Source organism: Mastacembelus armatus, chromosome 7, assembly GCF_900324485.2.
Source record: "Mastacembelus armatus chromosome 7, fMasArm1.2, whole genome shotgun sequence".
Classification (NCBI taxonomy): Eukaryota; Metazoa; Chordata; class Actinopteri; order Synbranchiformes; family Mastacembelidae; genus Mastacembelus; species Mastacembelus armatus.
Window position 1 is genome coordinate 1,632,901 of NC_046639.1, and position 20,484 is coordinate 1,653,384.

Consider the following 20,484-nt stretch of genomic DNA (forward strand, 5'->3'; position numbering starts at 1 on the left):
CCGTCCCTGTGGCCGCATGTCTAAACATGAACTCACTTACAATAGCTCGATTATTCATGTTCTACTACGGCGTCTTTCTACTAAGATTTAAGATGGCAAAGATAAGTTACAACCAGTTTTCATTTGGGCTTTTAGAAAATAGTTCCCATGACGTTTTCTAACAGTGACAGTCAGAGAGATCGTCCCGCTGCAACAAAATTCACTTCTATCATACTGAAATCTGGACAAAAAAACATTAACTAGCTGCATGTTCTTCACACAATGAGATTTTTTTACATTTTGTGTAATATGAGGAATTTCTTCTATGTTTATCTCTGTGCTTGTTAGTTTAGCATCATGTAAACCGTCAGTTTTTGTTTTGAGGTCATTTCTGCCTTTTCATCTCTTCTGCAGGTCGATTGTGAATATGAGAAAAGAAAATAACCAGTTTAAAATATCTCCAGGAAGAGGCCTCTGTCTCTTTCCTTAAAGGAAATGGGTTAAAATTGGTCACTGGGCCTAAGTCATGACATTTTGACCTCTGTAAATTAAGCTGCACTCACAAACACACACACTCCATTTATTTCCATTGCATGCTCAAATTGTTGACATAGTAACTCATGCCTCTGAACAACGTGGGGGTCCTACACCCACACAATGGTCATTATACCTCCCTCTCCTCGCTCCCTTGTCCTTGCAGACTTCTGTCCAAAACCCTGGGTTTTTTTATTCTTTTCCAACCCTGCCATAAGAGGAACCCAGGGATTAGCAAGGATTAAACCGTAGCGTCCCATCGTGATTAACCAGGCCTCAGTATGGGGGGGGGGGGCAGCTGTAGCTCTGACAGCGATTTGGGCGTTTGGTTAGTTGTTGGGTGGGAGGAAAGTTTAATGTCACGGCCTTCAAGCAAAACAAAATATCGTCATATTGGGGGCAAGAGTCGGGTGGTGTAACAGTCCACACTAGAGACAGCACAGACACAGAGGAAAGGTTATCCTTCTTGACTTTCCCAAACTTTTCTTTCCTTCCAACTCAGAATGTGGGAAATTTTGTCAGAGGGATGTTAGCGTCGTTCCCAAGCTCTGATCCAGAACATGTGTTTGTTGCTTAACTTCAGTATGTTTCCCAATAATGAAATGGCCCGTGGTCAAACTAAACATATCCAACAGGAGCAGAAGTGAAGCGTTCCAGCAACGGTTGAGGGCAGTGGACTTGGACAGTAACACCAGCGTGTGTGTGTGTGTGTGTGTGTGTGTGTGTGTGTGTGTGTGTGATTCCACATGTATGGGTGTGAGGACAGAGAGACAGAGAAGGAAAGTGGTGAACAGTAAAGAAGACAAGCAAATATTTTCTTTAGCAACAGTGAAAGTCACCGCGGGTGAACTGCCATCTTCAAGTAAACTACACGGGTTAAAGTAGCGGATTAAGAAGGTGTAGAATTAAACCATGTGGCTCAAACAGCCTCAGAGTATAAAAAACCAAACATTATGACATTGTTCTCACTGAAACAGGAGGTGTCTGGGGCCTTCTAGGACTGCAAATCCCTCTGCAGCCCCATATGTTACTTTGCTAAATCTTTTAATGTCTTTGTGTATTTGTGTGTATGCCTCTTTATGCATATGTGTGTGTGTGTTTGTCCCACTTTAGCAGACAGATTAATGTCATTATTGTTTGTCAGCAGCATCCTGCTGTTACAGCTGGAGCTTGTTACATCATCCTAGAGAAAAATAGCCAGGCAGATAAACAATATACTTAAATACGAATTCAGCTTCTTTCTATGTGATTTAAATGTAATTATCCTATTGTGGATGTGAGTCTGTGCAGAGCACAGTACAAAATGACAGTATGACTGTACTGATATATATTCTCATGTGATCTTGGCAAATGGCTCCTATTAATTAAGAAGTGCTGAGTGTGTGTGTGTGTGTGTGTGTGTGTGTGTGTGTGTGTGTTCTACATGGGTGTTCTCTCTAGTGTTTGGCCCACAAGTGCTGGTATAAAGAAAGAGCGCACTCCTCCACTCAGTCAGGTTCTCTCCGTCGTGACAGGAAAAGTAATTGATTACACGCCGCACTGAGCAGACAGAGCCAGAGGAGCACCACACACACCAGAAAGGCCCAGAGAAGAGCAGGTAGTGGATGACATGAACAACACATGGCCCATCACCCCCATGAAGAAGCCACCTCAGTCCACCGCTCATCAAGTTTTCATGTGACTCGCACTGTCTCTGATACACAGTGTTATTCCGACAAAAGAAAGGCACGATGATTTTGGGAGAGGACTCGATGCAATTTAAATATTTGTTAAATGTACAAAATAAAAGCATTATTTTACTGAAGTTGTATAAATGTATATGTTTATTTTTCAGTCATTTGTTTCTATTCATTTCTGTATGATAAAAAAACCTGAGATGCTGCTTGAAACTTGCTCGAGTTGGGTAATGCACTAAACGAAACATCAAGTCTGCGTCACTATTGTTTTCTGAACTCGTTTATTGTTACACGTTAATGCAGTTTAAGTCCAGATTAATTCGAAAAGTCTGTTACCTCCCCACAGTTACACAACTTTGTCACAAACGAATGCAGACTTAACCTTCGCTGTGATCCAGTTACACAACTTTCAAGTATATACTAGTTTATTTTTATATGTTAAACTAGTCAGCAGGAAATGGACTAAACGTACACACAGCTTTTAATGTAATAATCCATATATTTACACAAGGGAGGAAAAGGTTTAGGAATAAATTATGGAGAATGGACTATGCAGTGTTTATTTATCAACTATGTCAGAAACTGTCCTGTTCTGAGCTGCAGAGGGACAAGGATTCATCTACAGTTTCTCAAACTGTCTATATGGTTTGGACGGAACGCAGCAAACTTACAAATGCACAGAAAACCATGTCTCTACTTTTCACCATATTTGAAAATGACTAATTTTGAGCTCAGCCCAAGTGTGTCTAGGTAATGGGCCGGAGCTGTGCTATTTCTTTGGGAGGGGGTCTGTAACTGGACCACAGTGTGAGTCATATGCTGTAAAGGTCTGGCTCTTAGAAAGAGGGAAGCCCTGGGTGTGTCCACTGAGGATCACATCAGCAGGAGGTGTGTGTGTGTGTGTGTGTGTGTGTGTGTGTGTGTGTTAGACAGAGTGAAAAGGAGAGTGAGTTAGTGAGTGTGCGGGTCCATCAACTGTAACGTAAATCAAATAATCAGATCCAGATGTGGTAAAAGGAATTCATTAATCAGATGTGTCATGCTACATTAGTTCTTTGTGTGTGTGTGTGTGTGTGTGTGTGTGTGTGTGGTTCTAGGTTTTGGCCAGTAGATGGGAGTATAGCATGAGTGAGCTTGACCTGGAGAAAAACAAACAGACCAACACATAAAAGGAGTGTGTTTATCAGTGACTCCTCTCTGAAGCCCTGTTACATGGAGATAAGGTTAATGTCAATGACAAGGTCTATTGAGTTGCACCTCATTAGAAGTGGAAACCATCAATATGGTCAGATAGGCATCAGATAAGGGCCAGATAACAACCCCCAGTGTTTGCCAACAACAATTTGACTCCTGATGAAATCAAAACTTATTCCAGACATTTTTGCTGAAAACATATTACTTCTCTATTGAAACATCCTCTTTCAGTTTCCCTGTATTGTGGTGGGTTGACACAAAGAGCACACAGCTCACTTCTGCTTTTCTAGAAAGCAGACAGCATTTCATAAAAACACTTAAACCAGCCTGAGGGAGCTTAGCGTCTGCGTGTGTTTGCCCTTTCTGCAAACGAATGTTTTCATATTTCAGGCGTTTAGTGCAGCGAACCAGCTTGTCTCACAGCGTAACCATGGAGACTGTGCATTTAGTAATGGGAGGTCACAGAGGATGAGAGCTCTCCCATCCAGAAACAAAAGCGTCTGAGCCCAGCCGGGCAGAAAACAAGCCACACGCTCACCCAATCAACAACACGTGTCTATGTGCATGTTGAGCCCATTATCACTAGTCGAACAACAACAAAAGGTAATCAATACCCACATGGGGCTCGGACTCCGGCAGTATATAGACTTTATTGTCCAGTATATATATGTCTTCCCATAAGCATTTCAAGATCCTCCCAGTTCCATAAATGTTTCTCAACTGAATAATGACGAAGCAAATGCTCTTGTGTAGTTTCAGATCTTCTTTAGACAGTGGACTGATCGCTTGTGTCTGTTAAGGAACTGTGAAATTGTTTGTGGTCATCAGACGAGCAGGACAATCACAAGAGGGACGTCTTTTCCCATGTGCTGCTAGGAGACCTTCTGTGGCAACCTCATGCTCAATAATAATAATAATAATAATGATGATGCACAAATATTGTTTATTTATGGCTTTACAAATGTAGCAGACACAAAACTACTTTATCATCTAACCCAAGTCCAATGTCTGACCCAGTATGTGAGTTTGGTCTCTAAAGAAAAACATCTGCCTATTCACTCATTACAATCAATAAAATGTAAAAAAAAAAAAAAAAAAAAAAAAAACAGTTTCTAAGGTATAAATCCATAACTGCTCTTTTCATTCACACACACTCGTCTCATGGACCCCCTTCCTGTGGTTTCGCGATGGGAATGACGTGTGTGAGTGAGACCGTGGGGGGAGTACTGGGAGGACTCTGGTTCCAGATGTAAGTGGATCTCTTTAGACAAGCAAAGACCTGGGCTCAAAGGCACAGGAAACACATATCTGACATCAGACATGTGTGTGTGTGTGTGTGTGTGTGTGCGTGTGTGTGAGTATAGGGTCTGTATGTCAGGCAGGTCCCAGTACAGTCACAGGAAACTGACCTTTGTATGTGGAAGTGATTCAGACCTACATGCAACACAATATAACTCCAGTGTGTCACAGTGGGACCCATAATGAGCGAACACTTACTCATCAATACATGTGAATGACTAAGTTTGTATTTGATTGTGTTCTGTCAGAACAGAGTAAAGAACTGAAGGTCAACCCAAACACAGAACATGTGTGTGTTTGTGACTCATAATGTATGTGGATTATACCTGTATTACATTACATATGCTGAGACGCCGTGTGGTAGTGTAGTGTGGCCTCTGTGTGGCACGGGAAGTGTCTGTATGTATAATAGATAAGGATGTCTAAAAAAAAAAAAAAAAGAAATAAAAGAGAATGATGCATCATGGGACTTTTTGAAGTTGATAGGATGGAGAGAGCAGTACGAAGATGGGAACAGCAGCAACAGTCTGCCCTCTAGTGGTAAAAGGCATAAACGTTTGAAGCTGCACAAGGCAAATTTACACTGGTGGCCTCTAGTCAAACAACAATGAAGGAAATATTAGAGACAAGTTTTACCATAATAGAATCCAGTGCCACAACCTACAGAGTCAAATGGTGATAAGTTGATTGATCAGTCGACAGAAAATAATCAAGAATAATCAATCAATAAAAATTAAAAAGCCAAATATTTGATGTTCCCAGCTTCTCAAATGTGAGCATGTGCTGCTTTTTTCTGCTTCACTGGAAACAGGTAATGTTTCAGTTCCGAGGTGCCACTTGAATAAAACCGACAAAATGTCACTTTAGTTTCTGGTTTCTGTTGTTTCTAGTTTTTCCACAGTGACAAACTTATTTTTCAAATGGAAAAAGTCCTGTCCAGTAACTTTCTTCATGGTAGTAATTAAGAAAAAAAACCTAATTTAAAACAACCTTATTAAAAACGTTTATTTCTGTAATTGGTAGCGTAAACAATATTGATATCTGCCAACATATCATTATTAGATCAATAGCTGTGCTCCTGAAGATTAGACTGCACACAATATTCCTTTCCTGCGGCTTTGAGAAGAACAAAAGTCGTGACTTTTAATAAAAACAGAAACATTTTATGTTTGTCTTTGTCTGCAACCTCGTTATTTTAAATATATGTTTTCCTGCGAGCTAATATCTCTTTTTCAATATTTTTGCTTAAGCCCACCAATAAATACTTCTTCTAGTCTTCTGCTTTGCCTCCTCACACAAAGCACAATATAAACCTGTACAACCCCTGATTTGAGGCCATGACCAGAAACACAGAACAGAAACTGTGTTGCAATTGATGTCCTGGTGACAGGGGGTGCATTTTTGTAGTTACCATGGAGCTGTCAAGCAAGAATCACAGCTTACAATGAGATAATGTGTTTTCTTTGCTGTGCTACGAGTTGATGCTGCGTGTGAACTGAGTTAAGATTGCCGTCATACCACCTTCACTGGGACAAGAGCTGCAAGTTTACCAGAACTAACCAAGAATATCCAAGAGACACAACTTAGATCGTTCTTCAATAGCTGGTTGCCATGTCTTCTATTTGCTTACTGCTGTGAAACATGGAATTTCTCTTGAGTCACAAGGAACAGCAGGAAGAGCTACCTGCATCACCTCTCTTATGGCCTGTCCCTCTCGTTTGGTTGTCAAAGACAAATATCATTATTGCCAACAACAACTCAGACACATTCCCAGTCCTGTGGTCTGGATTCTTCAACCAAAGTCCGTTCTGCATCACAAAACAAATCATGTTATCATGTATGAGCTGAACAGAAAGCGTGATTTGAGAAGATGGAAATACACACCACTGGGGTAAGAATCACTTTGCAGCAACACAGCAAACATGCTGATGAGATCAGCATCTCTGAAGCTGAAAAAACTCTGGTTTTGTTTTGTGATGTGATCTCAACATGGAGTCTTTTGATCCAGGAAGTCCATGGCTGCTTTGAAAACAGAGCTCGTTCTGACCCTGACAGCTCTGACTGATCTTACTAGGCAGAATAAGTTACCAGATTTCCAAAGACATCTGCATGCTAGCTCTGCCAGGAGGCTCTGGTGAGCCAACGCTGCAAGGGGTCCTCCACATGGAAGCACGCTGGCAAAGCTGGTGACTTTGCAGCTGAATGTGTTGGGAGGATCTCTGTGAGGGAGCTTGATGAGGGTGACATCATTGCTGGACTCTGCTAGAAGGCCGTTTTCTGACTATGGTTGAGCCAGCTACATCGGGGGGGGGTCTACAGCTGCCAGTGTCAAAGCAGATGCTATGAGGGAGACTTGTGATACATTACAGAGGGGCTGAGCAGAGCTTTGTTTTGCTGCTAGATCACTAACTGCAGGCCCGTTAAACACTGGCAGGTGGCAGATTTCACCTCACAAACAAGGTCAGTCGCTAAGACACAAGTGTCCTGATTGCTGCTGACCACAGGTCACAGACGTGCTACATGCTGCTTGGGTAAAACAGCATTTTTAAATAAAAGAAAACACCACTTACCCATTCCCCAGATCATCGATATCATCATCATCATCATCTTCTTCTTCTTCTTCATCCTCATTTGGGCTCTTCCCACCAAGGTCACTGTCGCTGAGATAATCTCCCTTAAGGAGGGACGGATCCGAGTCGTCCAAGGATTCGATGAGGTGGATGCGAGAGGTGTGGCCGATCCGGAGGGGAATGTCAGACTGGGTGCTACCTGTGGATGGAGCATCACCCGCCTGCAAACGAGGACTGGCTTGACCCTGGCGCCATGACAGTGGAGAGGAGCGATTTGACAGACTAGAAATGGAGAAAGCAGCAGCTTCGTCGCTGTCGTAGCACATGGTCCCCTCCACGCAGCTAAAAAATGAAAAATGGGACATGTTTTAGAGTTCTTAGGTGGTGAAAATAAAAAGAAATATTCACCGTGGCAATTTCTTCTAAAAAGTCAAGATGATTGGGTACAACACTAACAGACACAAAGTCAATGTCTGTCTTTAATTTCCTCTCAGCTTAGGATCTGCTTCCTTCAGCGAATCTTCTTTCTTCCTCCTGCATCCTCTTCTCTCATATGGGCCTCAATGTAAAAAAGCCTCATGCTGATTTTAAGGCTCAGGGATTAGTTGCTTTCCACGCAGAAGAGTGTCTTTGTGTATCTGCACACACTCATAGAAAATATCTGTACATGTGCGTGTGTTTTCCCTGTCGGAAGTCATTCCTTTATGCTGCTCTGTGTCAAGTGTGAAACTGCATAGCACTGTCACTTAATGCCAGTGCACATTACTGTGAACCTACAAACACCAGCATCACTAACACCACAGCCACATGCAGTCCCTCTACTAAAGCAGCACAGCACATCATTGTTTAGTGCCTGGGGTATGAATGATGAGAATAAGCATATTAAAAGTTGCTGGCTCTCAGACTGTGTGACAGTTTGCGCATTCGCCTTCTGTGTTAACATTAATCTTGTCTTCAGGATACAGAATCATGTTCCCAAAAACTGGGAAGAGAAAGAAATTAAATGCGTAACCACTTACATTAAACAGGCAGGAAGGAACTGGTGTGAGGATAAGAGAGATGATGCTACCTGTCTTGTTGGAATGGATTTTTACAGGCTTTCTGCTTGTTATCCATTAAAGTATATTAGGGAAAATATGTGTAAACAAAACAATTTGTTTGCTTGCCAGTCCATTTGTTTAATTCATGCAGATCTCCCCCTTCTGAACACTCATTTCTCACTGGAAATACGACATGTTGTTTGCACAGGAAACCTCTGCAGACAGGCTGCAGGCCCCAGAGCAGAATATGTCTTCAGGGACAGTGCAGAGTGATTCAAGGTTGTTACAGTACGACAAAAGTATGAATGGCAAAGGAAATGTATTCCAGCAGGGAACCATCTGCTAATTTGCTTGTCATGTAGGGAAGCTCCCACTGAGGGACACAGAGAGGATACATGGCAGGAGACCCATGGACAAGCAGACGGAGGGGAAGCTGTCAAGGACAAAACCTAAAGATGTGCTTAACACAACCAAAATCAGTCAATGAAAGACAGGAAGCAGAGGATGGGAGGGGACACACACACACACACACGCACACAAACAAATACAATCAATCAGAGCTTTATTGCATGTCGTGTTGTGTGCACGAATGTCAGTGGGAGTGTGCACTGGCAGGTTTGGCTTTGAAGTCAGCTTTTAGCTAATCCTGCTTCAGTTCGGATTCAACCAATGCAGAGGGAGAGCTACTGGTTTATCAGGAATACAGATATTGATCAGAGAGCGCACTGGCAGTTAACCACCGCACCCAAACATACTGTTAGCAATGTCAATAATAATCGGCCCTTCTCAACCACAAGTCTTTGTTATAATAACTATTCCTGGCTGTTTCTGTTTGCACTCTGTTTTCTTCACGTTTCTGTTGATGCAGTCCTACTTGGACATGTGCACGTGTGTTTGTGCACGTGTGGCTGACCTGTGGCTGAGCTGCACCCCTCTCAGGCTGGTCATGGTTTCCTCCAGGTTCTGTCGAAGATCCAGAACATTTTGCACAGTTCTCTTTCTTTGGGACTCCGGGTCTGCAGAGGTGCACACAAACAAAACAGCATATTTCAGGATAATGTTCAGTCACATGGGACAGCAAACACTGACTACCTGTTCAAATGTATATGAAGATTGAGTTCAAAACAAAATATGAGAAAATATAAATTAAATATAAATAAATAAATGGCGATCAGTGATGCTATTATGTTGTTATGCTCAAAGTCTTCGTGCAGACTAATAACGCAGTGATCTGGCCTTCTGGCCAAAAACTGAAATTAACAGGGAAACAAAATGATTAAACCTTGAGAAACGCATCAGTAGCAAAGGTGGTCGTGTATCCACAGCTGAGTTTTCCAGGTGACAGTGATGCAAAATAAACTAAATCTGATGGCAAAGACCTTTTCACCTCAGTGAAACCACGATGACCGCTGATTGCACTGTGCCCCTTCGCCCCTCTGCTGCTCCACTGCAGAATGAACCCAAAGCCTTTGTCACTTAGACCCACCAGGGGACACATTGGCATTTGTCTCACCCCTTTCTAATATGCTGTAATCTGCTCAGATTGGGCTACACAGACTCATGCTGGGCCATCCAGTCAAACTGCTGTTTCAAATGTGTGTGTGTGTGTGTGTGTGTGTGTCTGCGTTGCTCCCTCAGGGCTTTGGAAGATTGGATGCAATCAAAGACAATAAGATTTTCTAAATTGTCTCGAAACACTCTGCAACACCAAAATGGCTGAACCACTTACTGACACAGACAACCTCAGTATTCCAGCTCAATCATGTCGTAATATTAAACTGGGTTTCAATTTGCAGTTTCATTTTGAAAATATACTGCTTCCCATTTTGTTGGTACGATGACTGAATTCTCTAGGCTGTCGATTCATAACCGGTCAGCAGTTATGACTTTGAGAAGCCAGAAAAATCTACACACACACACGAGTAAACTATTACAATAAAACAGTAACAGCTAATCAGGACACTTTAGCTGAATTACACAACCTTGACCCAGGCTCTCTGTCCCACATGTCTTTTTGTCTGTATTTATTTGTGAGGGGGGGAACGGTGATAAAAGAGTTATGGTAACAGTCTGTTCACCCCTGAGGTTCAGTTCAATGGACAATTAGAACTGACCAGCTGACTCCCACATGAGCACAGCGAGGGATTTGCTTTGACTCGGGGAGGAGTTAAGATGAAAACAGGATATTTTGCATACTTTAAAGGAACGGACTCATTTTAACATTTGGTCTAGACTTTCAGGCTGACCTCAGGGTGACATGTAATCGTATTGTAATGCAGTAACTTTTGCTTTTCTGCTATCATCAAAGCTGCCGCTGTGGTTTACGACTAAATACCTAAAAACAAATATAACCAGTCAGTGTTATTGTGAGCACATTGGCATGCTGGCATTGTGCAAATGGAACAACTAGCATGGCTGTAAACTCTTTGAGAGTCCTCTGAAAACCTAAATACAGAAACATACTGAGCCTTCAGAACAATGGCTTATATAAACTACAACCACCTTTGTCCCTGAAAACACACCCCACGTCCCCCAACATCTCACTGACAACCACCCCTCCCATGAATCAGTCCAGCTGGCCAGTGAGGAGACGAAGGGGGAGAGGCCAATTTAATGAGGGAAGAGTCGCCATGAGCCGCCAGAGGTGTCAATCGTAACAACAGCTGCGGACTAAGCACTACTTTTACAAACACAGATATAATGCATATGTATGGTAGGTCTACTCACATTAACACACACACACACACACACACAGATTGATTTCTCCTGAAGAGAATGACAATATAGGCAATTGATCAGGAAGCTCTGAGGAGAAATGATGAAGTCATTGTGATTCAACCTTCTGTCACTTAAATTCACATCCATAGACACATTCAGACATTGCTAATGTCTCATAACAAAAACAAATATACCCACACACACACACACAAATAAAACTTCCATTCTCCGTTGGAAGTGCAGCTCTGCGATGTGGAAATTCAAACTGTAAAGAGATGCTGTCAGCTTTAAAATGTGAAATGTTGTGTTTTCATACAAAGGAAAGAGGAACAGGAGAAGGAACAAAGAACCCCAAACACATGCAAATAGTCTGACACACACTCAGGTGCACGCACACACATGCAGCCTTTAATTGAGCGTTTTTAATTACCCTAAACGGGAACTTTGTTTAACATTGGCGTCAAATTGATTAGATACGGTCTGCATGATTGTGCATGTGTCTGTGTGTATATGTGCATGTGTGTGTGAGTGTGAGTGCATGTCTCTAAAAGACTTCCTGTCCCCCCTCTGCTCTAGCCCCGGTGGTCCCAGCTGGCACAGGGGAGGGGGTGTTGTGGCGGCGGTGGTGAGGGAATTAGTGATGCAAATATCCCTGTCATCTCCTCCCCAGGGGTGCAGATGAATTACACTGCTGGCTTGGTGTGCGCGTGTGTGTATGTGTATGTGTGCACGTGTGTAGAAGTGCTTGTGTGCGTGCACGTACTTAGTCAGAAGCTCCACCTGCCTCTTTTTGATACACTCTTGAAGACACACTCCAGCTTTGGAGAGGCTGTGGCTGCTGCTGAGGAACCTTTCATAATGGCCCACTCAGGCTCTTGAAATGAGAGTCAGCAAGTCAGAGTCGGGGTGTTATTGTAAATGCATGAATGTGGTGCATGTGCAGGACAACCTCTGCATTTTGATGCCAGTCTGCTCCCAGACAAAACAGTAAAAACAAACTGTCCGATTTCAAAGAGGCCAAAGAAATGGAAATTTGGTGTAAAGGAGGAAAGTACGAGGACATTTAATTTTGCCATATTCTGCCAACCACACCACAAGATTACAGATGGCAAGACAACATAAAAGGGTGAGCTCTGTCTTTTTCTGTCTTGTGTGTGTGTGCCATTAAACAGAAATACTGGCCTTTGATTTAGCAGCAGAGACTAGGCAGATGTTCGAACAGTCGGGTAAATCCAGGACACATGTAAATCTAGTAAAGCTAATAATCAGAATTGTCTCGTGAAAATTATGGCAATTTCAAAGGGTAAGTCAACTACCTAACACTGCAGGCAGAAGTAAATCGGTTCATCTGGGACTATTTTCAGAAGCAGTTTAAAACGAATCTGTGTGCAACAGTCAGTGTGAGGTTTTTTTTTTGGTTTGTAATCAATTTAAGCAGAATGGGTTATATATCATTGCATGGTCTTTTATTAACCAAAATATATTGCCATCCTTATCCCTAAATGAAGATGAAGCAATAGCAGACAGAGTGAGCAAAAAAGTCATGATAGAGAGAAAGTGCTGTCCACTCGTTTTCCTCTCCTTGGGCACTTGACGCTCATTTCTAATAAAAAAAAAAACAGGTTCTCCAGAGATACACTAATGGCTGTGTCCTGCTCTTGTGTGTGGGGATAACATCCTTCTTTGACAGCAGCGTAGTCATTGTAAATGTGCCTTTACCAGCAAAGCTTCTTTTTTGCAGAATATGAATGAAGGTTTGAGTAATGACCTGATCTGATCTGACCTTACTTCCCTCTGGAGTTCATCTGTCCCTGTCCAGTGCACGTGCGCGCCCATTTGTTAGTGTCACTGTAACCCTCTTCCGACTACAGCACCCTGATCGCATGATAAATGGGTGTGGGTGAGCATCGCTGCTACTGCACTGTAAAACGTCTGTGCCTCCAGCAACGTGTTAAAGGTTTTTAAAAATAGTCTCATGCTTTCTGCTGCAAATAAAATCATCTCATCAGTAATCACACAAGAATCACACAGGAGGCTGGTAAAACCTTTGAGTTTTTCCATCATCCTCTCTGAGAATATTTCTGCAGCACATGGTGACAAAACAAAGGTGAGACAAAGGTAGAGCATGTGATACACACCGGTCACAATGTGTGACAGTTATGTTACCTATATTTCTTATGTGGTTTAACATGACTCTCATTTCTTGTCTTGTCTCTTTTGATTTTTGTGCACTCTATCCCCACACGGCATTACAGCCCTCTGCTGACCTCAGACAGTTTGCAAAACAGGAAGCATTACAACATACAGCCATTCCTGCACATCTGGACAGAGCGGACAAACACACGCTAATGCACCCAAATGTGCATCCACACACAAACACAGATGCACTAAAGCTCATTCATTTCACCGGGATGTTGCAACAGGATATTAGAGTCCTTGAAGATCCTCTGACATTTGACATGAACGGCCAATGAGCATGTCAGAGCAAAATGCTGCATCTGTATACACCAACTACAAAAAGCTATTGGTTGAAATCCCTCAAATGATGCAGCACGTTTCCCATGACAGACGTACTGAGAGATAGTCAGTGGTGGCTTTGGAGCAACTGGATGTTTTAAAAACCTTTAGTGCATAAGACTAGATTCCATAGCAGAGAGAAACACACATACTGACTCAGAAACACAGCTGCAGATATGTGAAATATTAAAAATAGACCCAGGATTGTCTGAACAGAGTTAAAACCTTCAAACTTCACTCTATTATCCTCTCAACATGGATCTACTTCCCTCCCAAAAAACTACTTTCTGAACATTGGTCCACACACAAAGATACACACAAAAACACACTCACCATATCTCCTTAACCACAATCCTATCTGCTTAGAAGTCTAAATGCTATCCTCTTAAAGGGGAAGACGAGGAAGCTTTAAGTGACTTGAGAGAAGTTTACTTTCCCAGAAAAAATGCCGAGAAGTATAGCATGTCTTTCTGTGTAGCATCACAAAGTGTCAGATATTTCAGCTGTAGCTCTTCCTGTGTACACATGAAACCACAGCTCGAATCTAAATCAGAACTAATGCGAGCACACAGCCAAACACTTGCACACATACTAAATAAACCCAGTAATGAGTCAGGGCAGACCATAATGTGTGGCAATGTTTGGGTGTATTTTTTGTTCAGGAGAGCTGCTTCCTGTGGAACCGTATTTTACGACGTGCTTAAACCCAGCTGCAGCTCCGCTCTCACATGTCAGACAGACAGCATGCCCTCTGCGTGTAGCGCCTGCACTGTTAATAGGGTGACGTGAGAGACGCTAGAACATGACAGTCAATTTGTGGGTAAGAATCTTCACTGAAGTTTTACTAAATGCAGCACAGTGAAACACGTGGACAGAATTGCATAGTTGGATTGGGCTGGAAGAGAAGATTTTTGGCTCTGACTGTAAAAGCACTTTATATAGGAGGCACAAAGAAGGTGCACTAACAATTATTGTTATTATAAAAAAAACAATTGTCAGAAAATTGCTCCTATTACAGAATCCTAAAGCCCAAGGTAACAATAAAGTACACTAGCATATTTTTTAATGATGAGCAGCATGTATGCATGTGTGTGTGTGTGTGTGTGTGTGTGTGTGTGTGTGTGTGTGTGTGTGTGTGTGTGTGTGTGTGTGTGTGTGTGTGTGTGTGTGTGTGTGTGTGTGTGTGTGAGTGTGTGTGTGTGCTGTGTAAGAGCTGATGAGACAAAAACACACAGAGTACTAATATGATTTGGGAGCAGGATGGCAGGAAGCAGACTGCACTAATGCAATGGCTCCTGCATTAAGTCCTCAGAGACTAACCACAAAGCACCGTGAAGTCACTTCACATAACAATGGAGAAAAATGCATAATCACATATGCACCCATATGTACAAACACTTCTCCTATCTGTGCATGCTCCTGGTGACAAAATCCCTGCCACACTAAAAACATGTCCTCTGTCCTACTGCTGAAACACTTGTACCAGAAATATCCTCTCCGCTGTCTGACTGGTGACAGAACACTGCTACCCGTCAACTCACATCAGAGTTGAAAGAGAGAGGAGAGATAAAGAGGACTGGAGAGATGCTTTATTCCTCGCTTTCCCTGGGCGTTTGTGTTTATTTGGCTTGTCACCACCTCCTCCACGGGAGGACGACTGCCCCGAATCCTTCAGTCAGCAAAGCCCGGGATAGGACCGGCCGCACTGCCTGTACCCGCATCACAGCAGAGACTCAGCACTGCGATCACAATGGAGGGATGAAATTTGAAAATTACCCTGTCACGGCCCAAAGGAGGAATACTAGACAGGAGAGGATATCAGTGACAGAACGTGGCACAAACTGAATGTGTGTGTGTGTGTGTGTGTGTGTGTTGTTATTTCCTGCAGTGCTGTTAAGTTCTCCTGAACAAGCTCGTGTGTGCCTCTGTGTTTGTATCTTCTTTTTTAGCCTTTTGTCAATTCCTCTGCACGGTTTATTGTTCCACAGACAGCTGACGAGGATGTAAGAGCAACCATCAACCACACAAACATCCCCGCACACACAATAGAACGTCCCAGTAAAATAACAAACACGCTGACAGTCAAGGCTGCCTTTTTATGAGCATTCATGTGTCACTGAGCTGCATTTGGTTCTCTTCATCATCACTGTCCAAGTGACACAGTCCCCCAGTTTCTACGATCCGCTCACCCAGCACCAAAACGTACGTGATCCCCAACCTTCTAATTCTGTACTTTCCATCTGATCCTCTGTGAAGTAAAATAAAATAAAATCCCCCAAATACTGAAATCTCTATCCAAACAGATGTCCTTGCGGCTTTAATCTCTAATTCACTTTAGTCTTGATGGCTGCCTTTTCCAGGGTGATAGATCTGTGATTAGTGGAATGAAGGCTGAATCTTCTCATTATCTTTATGCAAGACCTAATCTGGATGCTTGTTGGTGTGTTTAGACTGGATCCTCTCTAAACCTGGCCTGCCCCATGCTGGGGAAAGGCCACTGCTTTAGGGAGCTTACCCTCTAACCACACACCTCATTAGGGCTGCTGGACGGGGCCGGGAGGTGTTATTAGTCACAGACATCTGAGGGTCAGTGATTTAGATTACTCTGGCAGCTATTCAGTATGTACTGCACAAAGTACCACTCAGGTCGACTGATCTTTTACGAAGACAGTTTGTCATTCTCTCCTTCTAGGGTACTGATACTGTCAACAAGATATTTTTAATACATGTTGCATTTAGGGGAACACAGCAGTCAAGTAATTCTCTAAATCCAGTGAATAAAGAGCTTTTCATCAGCGGTTAAACATGTATGTCCGATTATCACACAAAAGGTCAAACATACAGGCCTTAACCTGAAAATATCCTGGATCGTTTTTTATCTTTTTCTTTTCATGTGTGTGTGTGTGGGAGGGGCGGTGATCCCTTTTAAGTGCATATCTGATGCCCTTGGGTTATACAGTACATCCTGGTTAGACCCTCTTAGCATTGTCAGTTATCTGCTGCTACTGCAGGCTGATCTCCAGAGGACAATGCCACAGTGCCTGCTGCTAGCTGTCATGCAATATAACATGTCCAAGACACAGGCACAGAGCTAATCTAACATGTAGCTGGTTCAGGTTTGGTTCCTCATGGCAGTGTGTGTAAGAATTAGACGAGGACAAGGTGGAACCATGTCGGGAGTGGATCACTGGGAATGATCTATTGAATCCATGATCTGACTTCCTATGACAGAACACACAAGCAGAAACCAATTAACTGTGTGTCGGAAATGGAGACGCAGATATGATAAAAAATGAGCCCACAGCTGCAGGCTACAGGGCAAGTTACAATTAACCTCTCCGTAACACACACACACTCACTCACATGAGCGTACTCCCACAGCTCTCCTACATACCTGCTGTGGTTTCTGTGTAAAAACCTCTGGCAGTTTGTGGTAGACTGCAATCACCCAAAGTACATTTGGTCACTAGAGACGCCATGGAAATGTAGGTCATTGGCTATTGCTGCTCCTTTACTGTGCTTGTCTTTCTCTTTGTCTGTCTCTTTAATCTCCCTGTGTAAAAGTTCTCAGTTTTTTAAATCTGTTTCTTTGTCTATGTTCCTTCTGTTTATTTTCCCATCTACCTACCTGGATACCCGATGTTGGTGTGACTGGCAACGGCAACAAGGACCGGAACAAGGTCATACAAAGAAACACACACACACACACTGTGTACAGTAGATACACACACACACGGCTGCAGGGTCAAGGTCTCCCAAGCTGTGATGCAGGAGAAAAAGCTGGTGAGAAGAGAAAAGAGGAAATGAGGAGAGGGGACGAAGACAAAGTGAGGGCTAATGTTGAACAGAAAAAATGATTTCCTCATATTAAGCCCAATTTAATGACCTGCTACATTACTCTCTCCCCATATCCCTTATTCTCTGATGCTATCTGTTTTTGCCGAGAGGGAGGAATACAAAGAGAACGAGCAATAGATAAATAGAAGAACACAGAAGCACAGAGAACGTGTGAGTGAGTGTATGAATGAATAATGGATGATAGATGCAGATTCAGACCCTGGTTTGACCTGTTAGTCACAAACTCACAATACACCCCCAGTTGCTAAAATGTTGTGTGTATGGTGTGTCCTGGTGCATTCGTCCTCCATGTGTGGAGGCAAGTGTGTGTGTGCGTGTGTGTGTGTGTGTGTGTGTGTGTGTGTGTGTGTGTGTGTATGATACGTGTATTAGGGTGCGCTAACTACCTGCCCATGCCACCACCCCCTTTAGATTCCCCTCTCTCCTCCCACACGTTGCCCCCGGTAACAGGGGGAGGGTGTGGGGGGTAGGACAGTGACCATCTGTCAGTGGCCCGGAGATCAATGAAGCTAAAGGAGAGGAGGGATAGAAGGGGTGAGGAGGGTGAGGGAGTGTTGTGAGGCTAAATATGTAGCACACTGTGACCGAAGCTTGGCTCAATATGCAGCCGTTTTATTTACCGAATGAAAACACACACACACACACGCGCGCACACACACACCCCACCAGTCCCACTCACATGACCTTTATTAACAAATGGCTGATTTTGGTATGAGCCAGGAGATGCTGAGACTGCGGTATTGATGTGAGATATGCAGTTCAGACTCTTAGCTACTGCACTCATTGATGCATGCATGTGTGCACTGCTTTTAATTATAAAATACGCTCTCATGCAAAACATAATTGTTGAGCTAGAGACAGACAAACAAAGATATAATGCGAGAGGAAAGAGAGGTGGAGGGAGGCTTTCCATAGCTTAATATAGATCTAGCTCACTGTGGCACTGGGTCAGATGAGACTAGGACAACACTCCTGTTCAAGCTAATGAATCAACTCCAAAACAATGTCAGCCCTCAGGAAGTGCTTATTTCAGCTGCTTGATGGAAGTGCACGCACGCACGCGCGCGCACGCACGTGCACGCACGCACGCACGCACACACACACACACACACACACACACACACACACACACACACACACACACACACACCAATAAGCCAATATATATATTATACATAATAATTAAACACATTTGCCTGCTACATTGATGTAAGCTGGAGGGCTCTCACTAGAGTATAGTGAAAAACACTGTTTAAAACCACAGATATGATGCTGGTCTGCAATATAGACTGAACTCATCTAAAATTCACTGTTGATGATGGAGCTAGGGCCAGAGCTGGAGGGAATGTTCTGGGTGTGGAGAGGCAAGGACAGCAGAAGAATGAATAGAAGAGGAGAGGGGAGGATGTTTATGCTATTCAATGTCCACTGAACCAGTAAGTAAGCAAACTTGGCAACATAACTGCAGTGTTGTGTGAATGAAGCTGTATTTCTTCATGCAAAATGGAGATAGAAATAACAGACTTACCAAGCATTTGACTGAAGAGCAACTGCTCCAGGTCTCCTAGAACCGTCACCACTAACTCTGGGTCCACCTTGAGAAAGCCCTTATCATCGTCTCCCTCTGTGCCCTTCCTCTCTTTCTTCTCCTCTGTTGACACACTAGCAGATCTCCCCCTCTCTGATGGTTTCTTCCCATTAGTCCCAATATTCCCAGCTCCACTGGAATTAGTTTTAGTTGGGTTGTCAGCAGTGTCAGTGTCTGCACTCTGCCGTGCCTCAGAGCCCTTGCTGATAGGCTTGACCTCAGCATAAGGTCCCCGTGGTTTACCAGGGGCAGGGATTCGACTAGGCTTGGCCACATTAGAAGTCACAGCCGTGGAGCTGAGAGGTTTGGGCTTCCCCTGAAACAGAGACTGTTCTGACTTTGAAAGCGTCCGGGAGAGCGGCGTTCTGCCACCACCACCCTGACCTGTCTTGGTCTGGCCTGCTTTGCCTGTGCCAGTGCCAGTGCCAGGCCGACTTGTGTCATCATTCCACCGGGGAGACTGGTACAGGTGCAGCTTCTTCTCAGCATCAGTCAGCACAGACAAGTTGCTAAGTGACTGCTGCTTGCGGAGCCTGGATGGATTGGGGATTGGGATGGGGATAGATCCAGCGGTGGGCCGGTAGACTTTGAGCTCTGACCCGGAGGAACGCGAAGGTCCCTGGGGTAGAGCAGAGGACTTGGCCGGGGACTTCCTAGTGGCCATGGCCTGAGCTGAAGTATCCTGGCAGGAGACAGCAGCAGACCTGACGTCCAGCTCTTTGGGCTTAGCCGTCATGCTAATGTTAGCCACATTAGCCTCCAGCATCCTTTCTGCAGACAGCCAAGCAACAGCATCCGTGACACACACTGAAATACACACAAGCAGACTGCATAAAAATGAAGGGGCATAAAGAGACAGGTATAAAAACACCTAGAGTGTTTGATTTGCTCTCCCTCTTCGTCTCTGTGTCCTTACTGGGAGCGGATCGAGACAGACTCCCCACAGTGTGAGACTGTGGGTTCACCCCTCTGGAGAAAATGACTGGGTTAGTAGTGTGGCAGCACCAGTTACCTTTACTCAATATTGGTAATCCTTAGATCTGCAGATCTGTGTCCAGTGCCTAAATCCATTCCCTTACAGTGTGTCTGCAGCTGCATGTGCCACACAGATGACAATAGCGCTGCTAGAAAAAATACAGCACTGACCAGCCTCTTCCTCTGTCTCCCCCTCTGCTTCGTTCTTGCTCTGTATTCCCTCCTGCTTACAAGGCGAGCAGCAGCCGACTGACAGGAGAAACAGTCACAGCAGCAGCAGCAGCAGCAGCAGCAGCAGCAGCAACATCTCCCCCACCTCCTCTCTCTCTCCTCCCTCTACCTCTCGCTCACTTGCTGGTTTGCTCACTCTACCCCCGCTGCTGCCTCATTCACCCTCCCTCTCCTTTTTCCTTCCCTCCTTCTTTCCTGTTGTCTCCCTCTCTCTCTCTCCTCCCACTGGCTGATTCACCCGCCGTTTCGCTCTCTCACCAGTGGGTGCAAACATAAGGGCTTGGCGATAAATTATCGGCGTCTTG

At 43.9% G+C, this 20,484-nt stretch overlaps 1 protein-coding gene across 8 annotated transcripts in view; it reads right to left on the bottom strand.

Moving 5' to 3' along the window:
* nav1a (neuron navigator 1a) overlaps nt 1-20,484 on the bottom strand; it is a 73,580-nt gene that overhangs the window by 38,042 nt on the left and 15,054 nt on the right. For 4 of the 8 annotated variants that reach the window (XM_026332335.1, XM_026332334.1, XM_026332332.1 and 1 more), the window contains exons 5-8: nt 18,914-19,744; nt 17,772-17,894; nt 9,206-9,308; nt 7,253-7,594 (exon numbers count right to left, since the gene is read on the bottom strand). In XM_026332335.1, the coding sequence (XP_026188120.1) occupies nt 7,253-7,594; nt 9,206-9,308; nt 17,772-17,894; nt 18,914-19,744 (1,399 nt within the window). Of the gene's footprint in view, nt 1-7,252; nt 7,595-9,205; nt 9,309-17,771; nt 17,895-18,913; nt 19,781-19,985; nt 20,182-20,484 lie in introns of those variants that run through there. The other 4 variants (XM_026332341.2, XM_026332340.2, XM_026332336.1 and 1 more) reach the window with 4 other exon arrangements.